General features: G+C 38.3%; 2 protein-coding genes and 1 pseudogene across 2 annotated transcripts; 1 reads left to right on the top strand and 2 right to left on the bottom strand.

Annotated features, from left to right (window-relative positions):
- Positions 1-19,189, bottom strand: part of LOC122295453 — an 88,199-nt pseudogene that overhangs the window by 9,180 nt on the left and 59,830 nt on the right.
- LOC122297017 (disease resistance protein RUN1-like) lies at positions 4,323-6,100 on the bottom strand. Its single transcript, XM_043106804.1, has 2 exons — positions 5,961-6,100; positions 4,323-5,433 (listed from the first exon to the last, which is right to left on the bottom strand). The coding sequence occupies exons 1-2, from the start codon at positions 6,098-6,100 to the stop codon at positions 4,323-4,325; spliced, it is 1,251 nt and encodes a 416-aa protein (XP_042962738.1).
- On the top strand, positions 7,198-9,108 carry LOC122297018. Its single transcript, XM_043106806.1, has one exon. The coding sequence runs from the start codon at positions 7,198-7,200 to the stop codon at positions 9,106-9,108; it is 1,911 nt and encodes a 636-aa protein (XP_042962740.1).

The raw sequence follows: 19,189 nt of genomic DNA on the forward strand, positions 1-19,189 counted from the left end.
GAAAGGCGTCACCCTCTCTGTAACCGTAAGTACCATTCACCAGAGAGGTTCAATTACAGAGAAGTCGGAGAAAGAAAGAAGAACAACAACCATTCTTGAAGAACAACAACCATTCTTAAGACATGTATCATATACATTTGTACATATATAAATTGATTTAAAAAAAAAAAAAAAAACAAAGTGAACTCAATTGCAGCATATTGCCTGTGCTGCTTAATGGTTCAACCGATCTTGACTAAGAAACAAGTTATGGTTTCGTTTGCGCTCCAAATTCTAACCTCAAATTCAGCTCCTTCAGCCAACTGATCAGAAGTAGAATTCACCTGCAAAACTTTGACAAAAGATATATATTTTCAAGAGAAATGATATTTGCAATCATGGTTGTGTAAGTACCGTGCAGTTTTTTTGAAAAAAATGAATTAATATGAGACCCACATAAAAAAAAAAAAACTAACTTTTTAATCATGAATCTCACTCTTTTTCAAAATGATTACATGGCGTTTGCATACTCCATGACTGTATACAACATTACTCTATTTTCAAACTATTAACATATATACTTCAAGCATCATCATTAATTAATTAATTCGGAGTGAATGGAAAAATTGTATCCGATGAAAACATTAAGTGGAAATTAGGTTTGTACGTGCATTAACTTATAATTTTGCCATCATGAGTTGTGCAATTGATTGATAGGATTATTAATAGTACTGCTAATTAATTAATTAAGGTTTCAGTATAGAGAGAGAGAGAGAGACTCATAATTTAATCCATCATGTCTGTTTGGAGGAAAGAAAAATATAATTTTGTGTAGTACCAAGAAATACAAGAAAGGCAATTAATTAATCCAAATTAATATCCCAATATCAGAAAATGCCATGATCACTTAACATATTAATTAGTTTGCCGTTTCTTCTAACAAAATTTATGAATGGAATATTGACAGATTCTCTGAACAAGAAATCCTCAATACCATGACTAATATGTCTATGGTTGCAAATGCTTATGTTAACAATATTCTCAGTCAAACTGAGATAGCTGAATTATTAACTACTGGATTTTTTGGTATGCTTCGATTATATATATATATAAAAGAACCAATAAACCAACTAATTAAAGTGTATTAATTAAATTCCATATAATTTTCCTAGCTATCGGAAAAATTGCAGCAAAGTTTTAATTAGAAGAAAATAGAAGAATTATCTGTAATACTTGCAAGTATATTTGGTCTAGAAGAAATAAAGTAGTTTTTGAAAATAAATTTGATAGTCCATGCATGTTTATTCACAAGGCTTTAGTAAACTTGAAAGTCTTTCAAGAAGCTGAGGAGGAAAAAAGAGAGCAAAAGATTGAACCTGGCATGAGAGCTTTGATGGAATTGAGAGCTTCACAAAAATTAACATTGATGCAGCATTGAAGGGGAGATCATGCTCTCTTTGTGTGCATCTAAGAACTTTCTTGGAAGTGTTGAGTTAGCTGAAGCAAGTGCTATGTGTAAAGCAATAGAAACATGTAGAGATTTGCAGTTACATAAAGTAATTTTTGAAGGGGATGCATGCAGATTTATCGATGAAGTAAAAAATGAGGCTGCAAGTGGATGGATGGGGCAACACCGAGCACACAACCATATCACAAACAACACCGAGCACATAAACAAGTCCAGAGTAAAATCCTTAGACACGCCATGGATATCATGAAACCAATCCAATAAAAAAAAAACCCAAACAGGGGAATTTTATCAACGCAAAGACACTGACCTGGTGCCTAGTAAGCCTTCTCCGAATTTCCCTAGCCTTCTTGGGATGCAGATCGAGAGGCAGGTACTTCTTCTTCTTTTAAACTTCCCTCATAGCCTCATTCTGCTTCCGTAAAATCAACATCAACACCTTTGCAATCGACAACCACATTTGAATTGCTCAAGTTTTGAGAGTGCCTCTTGTGTTGTGGATACTTGTTGAATTCCAAGTTGTTGTCTTTATCATCTTAGCGTCTCTTACAAAGTTGGATACCATTCGATGAATCTACTGAGCACTCCCCAACTATTAAACTCTCATTCTCTTTATGCTTATAGATTATGTGAACTCCGCAACTTTTAAACATCACTGCTTCTTCATTGCTATCAAATATAAACCTCATATTGTCTCCTGTTGGGTACCGCAACCTTTGCTCGATACATTTTGAAAATGAGTAATTTAGATATACATGATCCCAGTCTCCTAATAATTCAAAATTTGCTTCTATAAGCATGTTATCGTTTATAGAAACACAAATACCAGAGGGGGAGTCATCTGAGTCGGATCCAAGAACAGCACAGAAGACAATTCCTATGATTTCATCCAAATACAAGGGCCCACTAATATTCAATTCACAAGAAGCATCACCATTTGAAGTTTCTTTAGTATGGCTAAACCAATCTGGAATCTTATTCCCTGGAAATATAATTCCACATGAATGGTCCTGAATATGTTCCTATCAAACATGTATCGTATATTTTCCATAAGCACAAGGCAATCCGCAAACATAAACACCTAAAAAAAACACAGAGAGAAATAGAAGCATACCTTAACAAATGAAGGATTTGGTGCCTGACTCCCTATATTTGCAACCAATTTATGGCAACCGGACAAATCAATCCATCTTAGCTCTCGCAAGCCACATGTTGTATAGAATTGAAATTTTTTTGATACATTTGGGAATCTTTCCAAGGAGAAACACTCACTAGCATATAGCTCTTGTAAATTTGGTGGAAGATATAGAATTTCTTGAAGTTTCTTGCAATGCCACAATCTAAGAATCCTCAATTCAACAAAGCTTTTGATGCTCATAGGAAGGCTGACAATAACAATTCCAGATAGATCTAACTCTTGCAAAGTGGATGTGCAATAAAATGAGAACTCGTCAAGATACCAATAAAGTGACGACAAGAGTTGTGGTAGTAATTCATCACTTGATTTTGGTTCAGACCTCTTAATCGTTCTGGATGTTGTTAGGTGTAGATATTTAAGCCCAGTGAAGTACCCAAAGGATAAATTTATTTCTTCTTTTGCAAGATTTGTATAATTATCGAAAGAAAGACTCTTTAGATGCTGCGAGTGAGGAACGTTGATTGGGAGACGCATCAGGTCCTTGCAGCCTTCTATATAAAAATGTTCAATCCCAGTGAAGCATCCATTAGTACAGTCACTGACACAAAGCACCTTTAGATTTTGCAACTGATGAATGCTACTAGGCAGACAGATAAGTTTTGTGCATTGTCCCAGAAGTAACTCTTTAAGCTCAGGAGTGAGGTACCCAATGGATGAAGGCAATTCTTTTATTGCAGTGCCCCATAATGAGATGAAACATAAATATTCCATTTTACACTCGATTTCTGGAAAGTTTTAAAGTTTTGAGCAACTATGAAGTGTAAGGACTTGTAGAGATCTCAACTTGAGATGCCTTGGAAAACTCTTCAGATTGAAGTAGTGATAAAGACGCAAACGAACAAGCTTATCCAAGAATCCAACAGAATCATGAACTTCGGCTAAGTTTTCACAACCCCTAATATCCAATTCCTGTAAATTTGAGCAACTTGAAAGATTCGAGATTTTGGTTAAGAACTTGCACTCATAAAATTTCATTATCGTCAAGTTCTGTTGAAAAACAACGAATATATATTAACCTGGGGGAAATTCACATGATCACATGGGTTTAAAGAGAGGAAATATTGAAAGTAATAATTGTACCTTAAATTGGCCGCTAATGTCCTTGATGCGGCCTCTATACAGTTGAAAATCAATGAGCTTCTCTCCACGGAAATTGGATGGCAAAGATTGTAAAGGACAATTTGACCAATCAAGCACTCTTAATTCATTAGAAAGATAATTAAGTGATCTTCCAGAAAAGCGTACACCATGGCTTATAAAAAATTTGAGTCTTTTCATCTTTGCAAATGATTTGGGACTCAAGCATATCATGTCATGATCATCGCCCTCAGGCAGAACCACTTTTATCCCCTCAACGTTGTTTGTTCCCTAATGAGACAATTCATAAGAGTGCCAGTAAAAGTATTTAATCACCTTCAAAATGTGTCATTATTAACTATTCATCATTATATATCTTTAAAGCACATTTAAGTATGAGGATTTAATGATTCCCCTAGTTATTTAAATACATTACTTTAATTTGGAAATATAAAAAAAATGATCACATTATCTATCTATACATATATGATATTTTATTTAATATGCAGTTCTTTTCCACTTGTTATGAAAAGAAATTCAATACTTTTCATGTGAGTAAAAAGTGTTCAATTAAAAGAGCTTTAAATTTAAGCTTTAAATTTAAGAACTTACTGCATTTTCCTCCAGTACATGGCGAGCATCTTCATAAAACCATAATCTACTACGTGCACCTGGTTTATTGCGTGATTCCTTTTGGATAATTTCTCTGCCCATGTTTTGTAGCAAGTCATGCATCCACAATGTATTGTGAATAGTAATTGTAATGAGACACTTATCTGTAAGCCTTTTGATACCATATTCCGGAGAGAAACCACAGCTATCTAATATTTTAACGACATAATCCAAGTGTTGTCCTTTGAAAAAAAAAGCAATATCGAGGAAAATCTCCTTCTCATTATCATCTAATCCATCGTAACTTATACTTAGTACTTCTTGAATATTTTTGTTAGGAATTCGTTTATACTTATCCAATGTACTTCTCCAATGATTTATATTCTGACCCCTTAAATCTGAGCCTAACACTTTTAAAACTAGTGGAAGGCCCTCAGCGTATTGCATTCCTTGCTTAGAGAGTTCAACATAATCTTCAATAGGTTTGTCTTCTTCAAAAGCATGCCAACTAAAGAGCTCAAGAGCTTCATTATGATCCAATCTCTTTACTTCATATTTTGAATCAACTATAGAGATATTTAATAAATGTTGATCTCTTGTTGTTATGATGATTCTACTTCCTGGACCAAACCAATCACAAGCTCCAGCTAATGTTTCTAGTTGGACCAAGTCATCCACATCATCAAGAATTAGGAGAACCCTTTTAGAGCAAAGTCTATGCCTAATTACATTGATGCCTTTGTCAGTATCATGACATTCCAAACTTATTCCCAAAATCTCATAAAGAAGTGTCTTTTGTAACTGGATCAGACCTCCTGCTTTTGAAATTTCTCTAATGTTTTTCAAGAAACAACTTCCTTCAAATTGATAAGAAATCTTATTATAGACCTCTTTTGAAATAGTTGTCTTACCAATTCCATCAGTTCCAAATATCCCTACCATGCATATAATATCATTCTTTCCCATATTTAAATGTTGATAAATGTCTCGTACACGAGACTCTATTCCAACTGGATACTTAGCAACATTAAGAGGTGTATGATTTACCATTTTTGAGTCCACCCATTTAATGATATCTTGAATAAACTCTGATTCATCCCTATCAATATAAAAGACAAAAGAAATTTAAAAGAGTTAAGACTTTTCACTGTAATACACACATAAAGATGATTTAGTAACAATATCATTTTTTCTTTTTCTCTTCATATATTAAAAAATTACAGTAGTAGATTACCATGCAGTTAAAGTTCCATTCTCAAATTTGTCCCTCCTTTAATTTTGAGAAGATTTTGATTTTGATTTTTTCACGTTCTTCTGATATGTTTCTCCTATAAACTTCGTGTGAAATTAGTATGGTAGTACGATATTAACCCTTAGTAAGAAAAGATTTCTAATTTAAGTATGGTATATATGCATAAAACTCAATGCTGAAAAAAAAAATACTGAAATCTCTCAGAGAGAGAAAAAGTTCTCCGACAAAAGAACCTTTTAGGCCTCCCCCTTCGAGGGTCTTCGTACTGTCAGGGCCACCCTATGGCCCAGCTGTGCGGCCCCATGCCGGCTGGCAAAGCTAGAACTTTTGCTGACCTGGTGTCGGCGGTCCCACAGCCTTTGCCGGAGGTTCACCTTCCGATGAGGCCTCCTAAAATCATTGACGGACAGGTCTGCTTCATGTTCTCCAAGGAAGAAATGGCAGCTTCGGCGGCTCCCTTCAGGTTCTCCCTGGTTCTGAAATTTCTTAGACAGAGACCATCTCTTGACGCCATAAGGATGTTTATACGTAACAGATGGGGTTTAGGGGGGAATGCGGTTGTTTCTTCCTGAGCAAAAATAAGCATGTTTTTGTACGACTCACGTCGGAGGAAGACTTCAACAAAGCCTTCTCTTGGGAGACGAGTGAGGTTAACGGAGTTCCTTACAGAGTCTTTCACTGGACGCCGGGCTTCACGGAAGGGGAGGAGTCTTCGATAGTCCCGGTTTGGGTCATGCTTCCAGGCTTACCACCGAACTATTACCATGACTCCATCCTCAAGATCTTAATGGCACCACTAGGTAATTTCATTCGGTCTGATAACTCAACACGCTGCGCGACGAGAACGGATGGCGCCCGAGTGTGTCTGGAAATGGATGCATCCCGGCAGCATCTGGACTTTTTTTGGATAGGTGCACCGGGGTCTGGCTTTAGACAAGAAGTTGTTTTCGAGACCCTGCCGGCTTATTGTTTACGTTGTAAAATGCAGGGACACAACCAAAAAACCTGCAGGAAAGACAAGAGCAAACCAGATCCTATTATAGTACGTATTCAGGCAGCAAAGGAAACCAATGAGGTGTTACCGAATGTTGTAGACGGGCCAGTTGACGTGGGAGGCATTGAAGTAACAGAGCTTGATGCTGTGGAAGACGTGGGAGAACCCATTCGGACTGGAGAGGAGAACGTGAAATTGATTCCTCAGGAGGGAGAGCAGCGGGAAGAACAGGGCAGACAAGGGCTAGACAGCATGACCTCCCCTGTCGAAGTGGGTAACAGGTGGGTAGACTCACAGGACATTGTTCCAGATAGTCTGATACAACCTCAAGAAGAAGTTAGAAGGGAGGAAGACCTTGTTCTTATAGAAGATATACCGGTGGAGGACTGGGGACAAGAGAACCAAGTGGGTGAAATGCTGGAAGAGATCCATTCAATGTCTGATCAGGAAGCGGGTGAAGTGAACGCCATATCAGGGATGGATAAGGATTACATGTCTGAGGGAGGAAACAGTGGAGGAAAAAATAAAGGAAAAAGGAAAGACAGCCTAAGTGCAACCAGAAGCACCAAACGGGTAATTACCCGACCCTCAAAACTAAATTTATGACAACGCCCATTATGTATTGGAATATCAGAGGACTGGGCACGTCGAGAGGAAGGTTGAAAAAGCTGGTAAAAAGTTTTAACGTAAAAGTAGTGGCGTTGGCAGAAACTTTTGTGGATGAGAGGAAGATGGATAAAATAAAGAAGAGCCTATGGCTGGACAACGGGTGCTCAAACCAAGAAAAGGCTGGAAAAATATGGCTGCTATGGGATAAGAGTGTAGACGTGCATGTATTTCGCGTGAGTGACCAATTTATGACGGCAAAAGTGTGGGAGGGAAACACGGTGATCTTACTAACCTTCGTGTATGCCAAGTGCAGTTATGGGTTACGTAGAAAGTTATGGAAGGATTTGGAGGAGGAAGCGCAGATGAACATACCTTGGATGATACTGGGTGACTTCAATGTAATAAGAACCAATGGTGAAAGGAGGGGAGGTGCTCCTAGGCCCATGATAGCAATGGAGGAGTTCAATAGTTGGATTAGTGAGTCTGGGCTCCTGGAAATCAGTACCCAAGGCAACCAATTATCCTGGTGCAACGGGCGAGAAGGTTTAGCAAGGTGTTGGGCTCGGCTAGACAGAGGCTTCATGAATACCCAGTTCCTAGAGTTGCTCCCTCAAATTTCTTTAACTTATCTTGAGCGCAATACGTCGGATCACTCTCCAATGATAGTTTCAAGTGACCAACACGTCCAGAGGTACGGGCCATCTCCATTCCATTTTATACATATGTGGATGGATCATGAAGAATTCTTTAACCTTGCTAGAAATTGTTGGGAGAAGGAAGGCTCGGGTAGTGGCTTGGAAAAGTTAGCTTTTAAGCTCAAGCGGATGAAACAGATGCTTAAAACGTGGAACAAGGATAAGTTTGGCCGAGTGGAAATAATGATCCGAGAGCTTGAACAGAGGGTGGAAGATCTTGACTTTAAACTACAGGAGGGTTATGAAGATGCAATAGAGCAAGATCTACTAATCTCAAAAATAGAACTAGATATATGGAAAAGGAGGGAGGAGTCGATGCTAGCACAGAAGGCCAAAGTAAACTGGCTCAAATTAGGGGACAACAATACTCGCTACTTTCACTCAGTCTTGAAGAGACGGCAGCAGAATCAAATACATCATATGCTCAAAACTGATGGAACTTCTTTCGACTCTCCCGAAGAGGTACACGAGGGAGCTGTTGAATATTTTCAAAACTTGTTAAGAAAAGGAGAGGAGGGGGACCTACCTGACCTGAACACTTTAATAGACAAAGCAATATCAGAAGAGGAAAACCTAGAGCTACTAAAGAGCCCTTCCGTAGAAGAAATTCAGCAGGCCCTCTTCAGTATTCCAACGGAAAGCAGCCCAGGACCCGACGGCTTTGGTTCTGCCTTTTATATACGCTGCTGGGATTTTGTCAAAGGAGATGTGATAGAAGCAGTAAAGGACTTCTTTCCAGGAAATCAATTTCCTCGGTATTATACGGCGTCTTATGTAGCCTTAATTCCCAAAACACAGCATCCAGCCAGTTTCGACAAATTCAGGCCCATAAGTCTATGCTCGGTGATATACAAAGTGTGTTCGAAAGTATTAGTAGCGAGGCTCGTACACATCCTGCCGAGATTAATATCTCCAGAACAGGGAGCGTTCGTAGCCAAGAGAAGCATCCTCGAGAATGTCAGCTTGACCCAAGAAATGGTGCACTCCATTCACAAAAAGAAAAATGGGGGGAACGTGATGCTGAAGGTAGACATGTCTAAAGCATACGACCAAGTGAATTGGAAGTTTCTCCTGCATGTGCTGGAAACCTTTGGTTTTTCGGAAGGGGTATGTGGGCTGATTAAATCGTGCATAACGACACCTTGGTACTCTATCCTGTTGAATGGTACTGCAAAAGGTTTCTTTAAAGGGGAAAGAGGTCTCCGACAAGGAGATCCCCTTTGACCATATTTATTCATCTTGATGGAGGAAGTGCTCTCGAGGCTACTAAAGAATCATTACGCAACTGGAGTGATTGAAGGATATTCCCAAGCAAGAGGAACGCCGCTCATCTCTCACTTGCTATACGCAGATGACATAGCAATTTTCACTAACGGTGCGAAACGCTCTATAAAGGCAGTGGTCAAGGTACTGGGGGTATACGAAAAGTGGTCTGGGCAGAAAGTGAATAAAGAGAAGTCTGACCTTTTTTTCTCCAAGCACATCCCTCAAGCCAGGAGAAGGGAAGCTTTGAATCTTACAGGATTTGGAGAGGGAACTTTTCCGATGAAATATTTAGGAGTGTCTATAGTAGATGGCAAACTGAAAGTCCGGCACTTGGAAGAACTAGTTCACAAGATTCAGACAAAAGTCAGTGGATGGAAGACTAGACTCCTTTCGGCAGGAGGGAAACTCATTCTCATTAAACACGTCTTGTCAAGCATGCCTATATATCTCCTCTCAATTTTGCAGGTGCCAAAATTGGTAATCTCCTCAATCAATCGCATTATTAGCTCCTTTTTCTGGGGTGAAACAAGTGGCAAACCAAAAAAGAAATGGTGTGCCTGGAGTAAGATTTGCAAACCGAAGGCCGAAGGGGGCTTGGGTATCCGGGATTTGGAAGAAACTCAAAGAGCATTACATGCAAAATTCGCCTGGAACATTATAAACGGAAATTCTTTATGCGCTTGTTTTTTTCGGGGGAAGTACGTAAGGGACTCCCATCTGTCGCTCGTGAAGGCCACAAAGGGCTCTAGATTTTGGAGAATGGTGATGAAACAAATCCCTTTTGTTCTGGAAAACTCTCGCTGGAAAGTGCGCCGGGGAGATATCAATTTTTGGTTGGACTCCTGGATGGAGGAAGGACCACTTTCGGAGACTCTTCAAATCACAGAACACCCCGGTATGAAAATACGAGTGTAAGCTGGATAACGCATGGGACGTGCAACTCTTAGAGCATATGGTTGGGCGAGAAAAAACAGAGCAGATTATAGAAACATTGGGGAACCCGAGGGAAGGGCCGGATTTTCTGATATGGACAGCCTCTATAGATGGAAAATTTACGACTGGAAATGCTTGGGAGTGCCTAAGAGTTAAGAATCCGGAAACACCATGGTCAACGTGGGTTTGGCATGGGTTATTACCAAAAAAAATCTCGATCATGGTATGGAAAGCATGGAATAATAGTCTGAGTGTGGATGATCGGTTGAGAAGGATAGGAATCCCGGTGGTATCAAAATGTAATTGCTGCAGTGGAGGTGGCTATGAGGATATTAACCATGTCCTATATGCAGGTGAATTCGCACAACAAGTATGGAGGAAATGTGCTCAATTTCTGGGTTTTCCTTTTCGTGAGGGATCAACGTGGAAAGATTATATGTCACTGTGGTTTAGACGTGCGTCTCGGTCAACCCAAGTGGGAGTAAGCTGGGGCATTCTTCCTTCCATAGTAACGTGGAGATTGTGGTTGAGGAGGTGCAGAGTACGAGCGGGAGAAGGAGCTGAATCCACAGAGGAAACATGGCAGGCAATCAGATTCTGGGTAGCAAGCCTGTTAAAGAATGCTGCAAAATTCCAGAAGGTGTCGTGCAGGGATAGGGAAATCCTGGAGAATTTAAATATCGATATGCTGGAGAATTTTAAGCTCAACACTGACGGCAGTAGCTATCCCGGAAATTCAGGTGCAGGGGGACTACTCCGAAATGATGCAGGCAACCTAGTTTTTGCCTTCTCGGTGAACTTTGGAGCTGGAAGTAACAACGCAGCAGAATTGAGAGCAATCATATATGGCCTAAAAATATGTCAACAACAGAGGATTAGTAGAGTGGAGGTGGAAACTGATTCACAGCTGGTGGTTAACTGGCTTAGTGGTGCACGATGCGGCGTCTGGTACCTCGAGGATTACTGGGAAGAAGCTGTGAATTTAATCAAGGAAGGAGAACACTCAATCAAGCACACTTTCCGGGAGGGAAATGCTCCAGCAGATTTCCTGGCGAAATTTGGTGCGCAGGGACGAGATCAGATATGGAACAACGTTATGCTCTTACCGAGAAAACTTCGTGGCCTCATCCGAACGGACAAGCTTGCTCTTCCCTATCTGCGTATCCGTTAGTCCTTGTTGTGTCCAGTGGTGCTCTGGTTTTCCTTTTTGTTTGGAGTCCTTTGTTTAGTATGAGTAATTCCATTATGTAACATGGTTTTCCTCCACCTAAAGAGAGGACTCCTTGAATATATATAGTGGACTTTGTCCACCTTTTATAAAAAAAAAAAAAAAAAACTCAATGCTGAAAAACTGAAAAATATCAAATAGTTTTGCATGGCACCATATAACAATCTTCATCAATTTGCAAACTCTCAGATTCGGGATTTGTCTAAATTTTCCCCCATAAACTTCTCTTGAACATCATATATAAACATATATATAAATATATATATATATATATATATGTATATAAAAGCACAGCTCATTAAAAATACCTGTCCCCTAATTTGAATCCGGACAAATTGGATACTTTTTCTAAAGCTGCCTTCCACTTTGTAAGCTTTACTTTATCAGCCTTGAACTTATATTCAACTCTAGCAAATGCTTCTCCAAAACTCCCTTTTTGATGTTGTACATCTGACGGATCTACATCGTAAAACAGGGGTAAAACAATTTGTTTCACCTTTTCCTTACACTCATGTATTTTTAATAGCTCATCTAAACACCATTTGGAATCTGAATAGTTCTTAGAGAATACAATGATAGAAATCATTGATCCTTTAATTGCTTTGAAAAGTTCTGGCGAAATTTCCTCTCCTCTTTCGATATTGTTATCTTTGTAAGTGTTGATTCCCCTTTGATGCAAAGCATGATATAGATGAGCAATAAAGTTTTGGCGAACATCCTCACCTCTAAAACTCAAGAATACATCGTGAGTCCACCTAAGAATGGAAGAAGAAGAGAATGAGAGAGAGAGGAAGAAGCTCCTAATTGAAAGGCCATGGAAGAAGTGCTCATCCAGATCGATTTGATGTGTATGCGAGATTAGTATCACCAAGAGGCTAGGTCCAATTATAGAGTACTTGTTGCAAATAAATAATAATAGAGAGTGGGTCAAAGTTCTCGTCAACTTCTTGACAACAACTGCATGCTAGCCAGCAGGTCAAAGGAAAAAATAAAAAAAAAACAAAGAAAATTATAATTTCCTAAATCTTGTTGGAATGCAATTGTTGCCTACCTAAAGGCTAGGCCGGATTTCTTTAATTCCCTAAATCGTTGATTAATTTCTAAAATATATATATATATATATATATTTAAACGAGGATAGAACCTCCATTTTATTCAATAAATCCTCACTTTAGGTAGAGGAAACCATGATAACAGACCCATGTTAGGACCACACAAGAAGTATCCATACTAAGATAAAGGACTCCAAACAACAAAATACAAGGACGATAATAGACACGACTATTACCCAGAGCACTCCTAATGAATGTTGTATGATGTATTTTTCTTTAAACTATAAAAAAATGTTGTCAAAATTGCCTTCCATCATATGTTCTATTTTAAAGAGATTCTACAGTCTGCTATAGAAAAGCCACTACATTTGGAAGAACCTGTTCACGCTTGTAAACATTTTTTTATTCATTTCTCACATATCCAGAAGAACCTGGAGGCTATGTAGTCATGGATTGCCATTGTCTAGGCAAATGTTGGAATGGTGATATTTTTAATAATTTGGATATCAATTATTTGGTTAGTGGTGATATTTTAATATAAATTTTTATTATATAATTTTTAAAAATTTTTGAATTAATTTATATTTTTATTTAGCTTATAAATTTAGATTAATTTAAAATAGTACATAATTATATGACATTTTATATATGGAGATATTACAGATATCAAAATATATGAAGATATCATTGATAGATAGATAAAATATTTGAAATGAATAAAAAAGATTAAGAAGTAAAATATTTTAATGATATGAAGAAAAAATAAATAAGTTGATATATGATATATTGTAAAAGTCAATATGTAAAATTAAAAAAAGAAGAAGTGAGTTTTGGTGATATATTTTAAAGAATAAGATAGATAATTCATTGGGAGTATTCTAATGGATGTGTAAATAGGAGAGGTTGAGTTTATCCATTCGGATGAGTCCTCGGAGTTTCCTCGGTAATTGAATAAGATTATTCCATACTTGGTTTTTCCCTTGATCACCAAATTTTGCCAAGTAATCGGCTGAGGCGTTGCCTGCATCTCCTCTACCACAGTCTCCATGTAACAATGGAGGGAAGTACACCCCAGCTTACTCCCATTTGAGATGACCGAGAGGTAAAAGATGAGTTCTAGCAAGAGAGAGAGCCTAAATAAGGGAATAAGAATGTTAGAGAGAGAGAGAGAGAGAGAGAGAGAGAGAGAGAGAGAGAGAGAGCAACACGTTTTGTTTTTGGATGTAAGTGGAAGATGACATTATGATCACCAAAACAATTATAACACAACCTGCTCAAGCTAAATTAAAGACATGACCTGCATCCCATATTCGTCAACTGAAGAGTTGACATAAGATAACCATACGAATGTAATAATATAACTATACTTGACCCTTTAGCAACATGAAAGTTTGAGTTCTAAGAAAAGAAAGAACTTTTGTGCCGAAAGTTTGACATATCTATGCAGAAACTTTAAAGTCAAACCATTGTAGGCTCATATCAGTTGTAAGCGTTTAGCACACATCACCACCATTATTGTTCTAATCATATTTCAAATGTTAAGTTTGAGCCCAACTATCCTGGAACTCTTCTTTTATTGAAAGAATCTGTAGTTCAAGCAACCAATTGGCATCAATGGTCTCTTGACGAAATGGCCCCTCCTTCCCTTATAAAGTCAGAGGGTAAGGTCACATAGGTTTATTTACCTATTGAAAAAAAAGGAGAAATTCTAGAATCAAGTGACACGTCATAAAACCTGTTACTCTCGGTATCAGTTTGTACATAATACAAATAGAATTTCAAATACAAGGACGAGAAGTTAGAAAAAGAAAACCTAGGAATAAGAAACGAATACTGCCTTATATATAGTGGAATGCAGAACATGTTCATTTATCTGAGCACCTATAGTTTCGATAAAGATTTGTACAGTTGAGCTCTGTACTACTTGAAGCTTAGGGTAAATTAAACCTTCATTCCAATTACCCGGAGAAGTACATGTTTGAAGTGCCATCAAACTTACCACTAAGTCATGCAATGATACTTTCACCTTTGAAAGCATGATTTCACAGTTATATGCCCGCCGGTGGTCAATCTGCAGAAGTGATAGCATTACATGAACTCTAGATATTGATCTGCTATTCATAAAAACTGTAATTTGGCCAAACAAGATAAATGTGATAAGAAAGTGACGCTGATAACAACAATACATTACATCTCTGCACTGCAAAGCCTCCCCCATCACAGAGGCAACTGCTAGCACCAAGTCACTGACCAAACCTCTCAACCAAACTGGCTTAACATAGTCCTTTTCGATGGATTCTTCATACCCTTGAGGTGGTGAATCGGAAAGGAAGGTTGCGCTTGTAGGGGGAGGGAGCTCATAAGAACACCAAAAAAAACCAAAAGATCATAAAGATGGAACTCTAGGACCTGCAACCTGCTGAGAATGAGGAGGGGGTGGCGGTGGAGGATGTCCTGCTCTAACAGCTATCTGTTCCTTCAAAGAAGGTGTTGGAGGAAGTCGCGGTATTAGAGGCGGTGGAGGACTTGGAGGAGGCAGCCTAATTGATGAAGTAACTGCAGGAGCTGAAGGAGGATTAAACCTTGAACTTATGGCAGGAATTGCAGGACCAGCAGTTTGCACGGTATGAGGGGTTGGAGGCGGAAGCAGAGGCAGCATAGCTCTAACAGCTAGATTCTCAAGGAGGTGCTCAAGGAGGCAGCAGTGTTGGAGGTGGTGGAGGCGTTGGAGAATGAAAAAGTTTCGTAGAAACATCAGTTGAGGAAGGCTGTGGTGGTGGAGGAGGAGGTGGAGGTGGAGGTGGAGGTGTAGGGGGTGAAACCAAAACAATTTTGGCATCTAGAGACTCAGATGTGTGTGAAACAGACAAGGTTAGATCTGTGATGACTGGAGAAATAGCTGGCGGATGGGTGGTTTCTGCACTTTCAGATAAGGTGTGATAATGCAGCTGACGTTCTATGCCAGACGTTTGGGCTACATATGCATCTTCCACAGATTTACAGGAGACTATTGTTGACTGAGAAGATTGAGGCATCCCTTGGCAACTGATGTCAGATTTTCTGGGTAGTTGAGGCAGAATCTGAACGTCAGGAGCCTCAGCTACTTTTCTACTCAGATAAGTACCAGGAGATTGCTTAGGTGAGGACATGGACATGGACTGAATCTCCGGGGACAAAGACAAGGAGCTCTTAGCCTTACTTCCAAGACTCTGGGCTTCTTTTTCTTCCAAAGCTTTCTAGGAATTGTCTCCTGCAATAGACCACTAGTTACCACACTCTCATGAGAACCACTTTCCAACAGTTCGTGGACAATATTTGATGCACTCATGTGTTGGAGCACATTTAGTGATGCATCGGCCTTGGGATCTAAATAGTCCGCATAACTGAAGAACTCTTTAACTTTTGCAAATGCTTCCACTGGATTGGAAACTTTTTCCACAACTTAATTAGGCAAAATAATCCTAGTTAGTAGTGGCTATATATTATAAATTTGTATTCTTCTTCTGCAACCATTATGCAATGAGATACTGATTTAGTCCTCTAAACACAAAATTGGGTTGCCATTTGAACTTTCTAGTATATAATTTAGATAACCACTAAAAAATACTGCCTCGACTTAGATTTTTGCTCCTTTCTACTCTGCTTGGTTCCTCGGAATGTAGAGGCAAAGGAAGGGAATGAAATATAAATTTTTGGGATTTTTTTATTTTTTTATTTTTATAATTTCAATCAAAAGATTTAGGATTTTCTGAATGTAATTCACTGATTCCTATGCTCAGTAAAACACTTGGAATTCAAAAAACACACGCTGATGGTGAAACATCCTACTCTTCCTATTCACAATTTTCCATTTATCCCTTGCAACTTGGAAACATTTTCATCATTTCCCTTAACTTTTTTTAACAAAGAAATAAAACAGATAAGGAACGTACCGTAGACTAGCTCAGAGATCTCAAGAAGCCCATCGGGCGACTTCCCAAAAAAGAGCTTGCGCAGCAACGCCATCTCAGTCGTCCAACGACACCTCCAATTGCAGCTCTATATATATATATATATATATATATATATATTTTTGAAAAGAAATCATCTGATTTAATATTAATCATGAAGGATGAATACATGGAGGTAAACGCTCCAGAATAATGCTCTCCTTAGAGAGTTTCAGGGCATCCTTAGTTAGATTACGTGCCACCTGATTACAATTCCTAGGAATAAAATTAATGGACCAACTATTCAACTCTGTGAGTAAATTCTTGATGTCACTGATTATCATGCCTGTAGTATTCCATGTCTCTTTACTGACTTGTATAGCCTTCACCACCAACTGTGCATCTCCTTCCAGAATGACATGGTCAAGACCAAGCTGCTTACACAGGATAACTGCTTTGAAGGCTGCCAATGACTCTGCCAGCTGAACGTCGGGGAAAGAGTCCCGTTGGGATCTTTGGCTTGCAATGACTTTCCCTTCTAAATCTTTGATCACCACGCCTATTCCGATCCTGCACTTGATCTTATCAACTATGTCTTGGGTTATCTATCATTAACTCAATTGTTGTTGAGGACTTTTTCCAGGATCGGCTTCATCCATTTTCTCTTTTTATTTGCTCTCCTTTCATTCTTATATACCACTTTGGCTCGGCAACTTTTATAGATCAGCACCCACTAAGGATCAGTATCGTTGGGATACAATTCAACTCTCAAATTGTCCAAAACCTTCCGCTCAAAAGATCCTAAATCGGCCTCCAATTCTATGTATTCATATCATTATTAACCAAATCTACGCCTTAAAAACAACTGCATACATCATCTAGGTCTTTACTGGTTATCTCAGCATAAAAGATAATATTTGTTGCCCTATGAACTTTTTTGAAAAACACAACGGCATATAACACAATTCCACTATCTCCTCTTAACTATTTTACTTTCTAATAACTCTTCTTGATATTGCCCCTGTTGAACCAACGATGATTCCTCAACGGTTTTGAGTCATGAAAACTGAAAAGAATGGAGTCAACTTGAAAGAGGCATACCTTTCTTCCACAATAAAGGACGTGGCACGTGAGAATTCCAGATGTTTACATGCATTTTGGTGCAGCCAGTCAAGTCAATTCTCTAGAGCGATTTGATGTGGCTTCCATTGAATTGTAATATTCTTGATACTAATACTGGAATTCGTTGTAATGACAATGGATAACAATTTCACTCTCCGAGAGATCTAAGAAATCCGAAGTGGCAGAGGAATTAAACATCATAAAGACACTTGATATTGGGAATAAATTTAGTTGACTGGAAATAATTCTCAAGATTCAACACTTGTAATACACTGCTCCCATCCTTCATCTCCTTTCCAAGATTTGTATAACCATCAATCTTTTTGCAGCCCGTTAGATTTGAAAAACTGAGTGCAACAAAGTTCCCAAAGGATATTGATGCTTCTTCCCTTGCCCAACTCCTTGATGAAGCTACAACGCATTCTAAAGGCAATGAGTTTCTTTCTATGGAAATTGAGTGGCAAAGATTGTAAAGGATAATTTGACCAATCAAGTAATCTTAATTTGTTGAAGAGGTAATTAGGTACACTTAGAAAATCATGCATTACGATTTATAAACACTATTGAGCTTTTCATCCATCTAAAAGGCTTTCGAACTCAATCTTATCACGTCCTCGCCTTCGGACAAATCTATTACTATGCACTTCTATTTTGTTTGTTCCCTAGCAAGAGAAACACATAGAGTGTTAGCAACATTAGTGTAAAGTCCAGCTTACTAAAATCAATAATTAAAACTAGAGTTTTTTCAATGTTATAATTACCGTGCTTTCTTCCAACACATGACGAACATTTTTGTGAAACCACAATTTACTACGTTTGTCGGTGATTTTAGACGAATAATTTCTCGGTCCACATCTTGTATCAAGTCATGCATCGATAATCTATTAGGCTCATCAATAGTAATAAGACACTTGTCTACAAGCCTCTTGAAACCATCATCCGAAAAGAAACCACAACTGTCAAATGTTTTAGTGACATAAGCCAAGCATTCTCCCTTGAAGAAACATGCAATATCAAGAAACGTATCCTTATCATTCTCATCCGATCCATCATAACTTGCTTGAAGTACTTTTCAAATATTTTCGTTTGGAATTGTTTTAAATTTATCTAATGCACTCTTCTATCGATGTATACTCTTACCACCTTGCAACGTTAAAGCTAATGGAAGGCCCTCAGCATATTGTACTACATGTTTAGAGAGTTCCACATAATCATCCAATGGTTTGTCTTTATTGAAAGCATGCCAACTAAAAAGTTGAAGGGATTCATTGTCACCCAATATCACCACCTTGCATTTTGAATCAACTTTAGAGTCATTGAATAAATGTCGATTGCTTCTTGTTGTGATGATTTTACTTCCTAAACAAGACCAATTACAATCTCCAGCTAATTTTTCTATTTGAACCATCTTATCCACTTCATCAAGAACTAGGAGAACCTTTTTAGAGCAAAGTATATGCTTAATCACATAAATTCTTTGGTCAATATCACGAATATCCAAACTGGTTCCTAAAATCTCATAAAGAAATGTATTTTGTCGCTGAATCAAACCTCTTGATTTTGAAGTCTCACATGTTTCAAGAAATAACTTCCTTCAAATTGATGAGAAATCTTGTTATAGATATCTTTTGAAATAATTGTCTGACCAATTCCACCAATTTCAAATATCCCCTCCATGTAGGGGTGTGAAATCGTGTTAACGGTTTATGTTCGTGTCGTATCAAAGCATGTATATTATACTATATAGGTCAACCCTAACCCGACCTGTTAAGCTT

This window comes from Carya illinoinensis, chromosome 15, assembly GCF_018687715.1.
Source record: "Carya illinoinensis cultivar Pawnee chromosome 15, C.illinoinensisPawnee_v1, whole genome shotgun sequence".
NCBI classification, from domain to species: Eukaryota; Viridiplantae; Streptophyta; class Magnoliopsida; order Fagales; family Juglandaceae; genus Carya; species Carya illinoinensis.

Excerpts from the sequence above, each read along its gene's own strand:
- LOC122297018 (XM_043106806.1), top strand. The coding sequence starts at position 7,198 with ATGTATTGGAATATCAGAGGACTGGGCACGTCGAGAGGAAGGTTGAAA.
- LOC122297017 (XM_043106804.1), bottom strand. The coding sequence starts at position 6,100 with ATGGCGTCAAGAGATGGTCTCTGTCTAAGAAATTTCAGAACCAGGGAG. Across the intron at positions 5,434-5,960 it reads TTAGGAGGCCTCATCGGAAG|GGATGAATCAGAGTTTATTC; the intron begins GTGAACCTCCGG and ends TTATATTGATAG.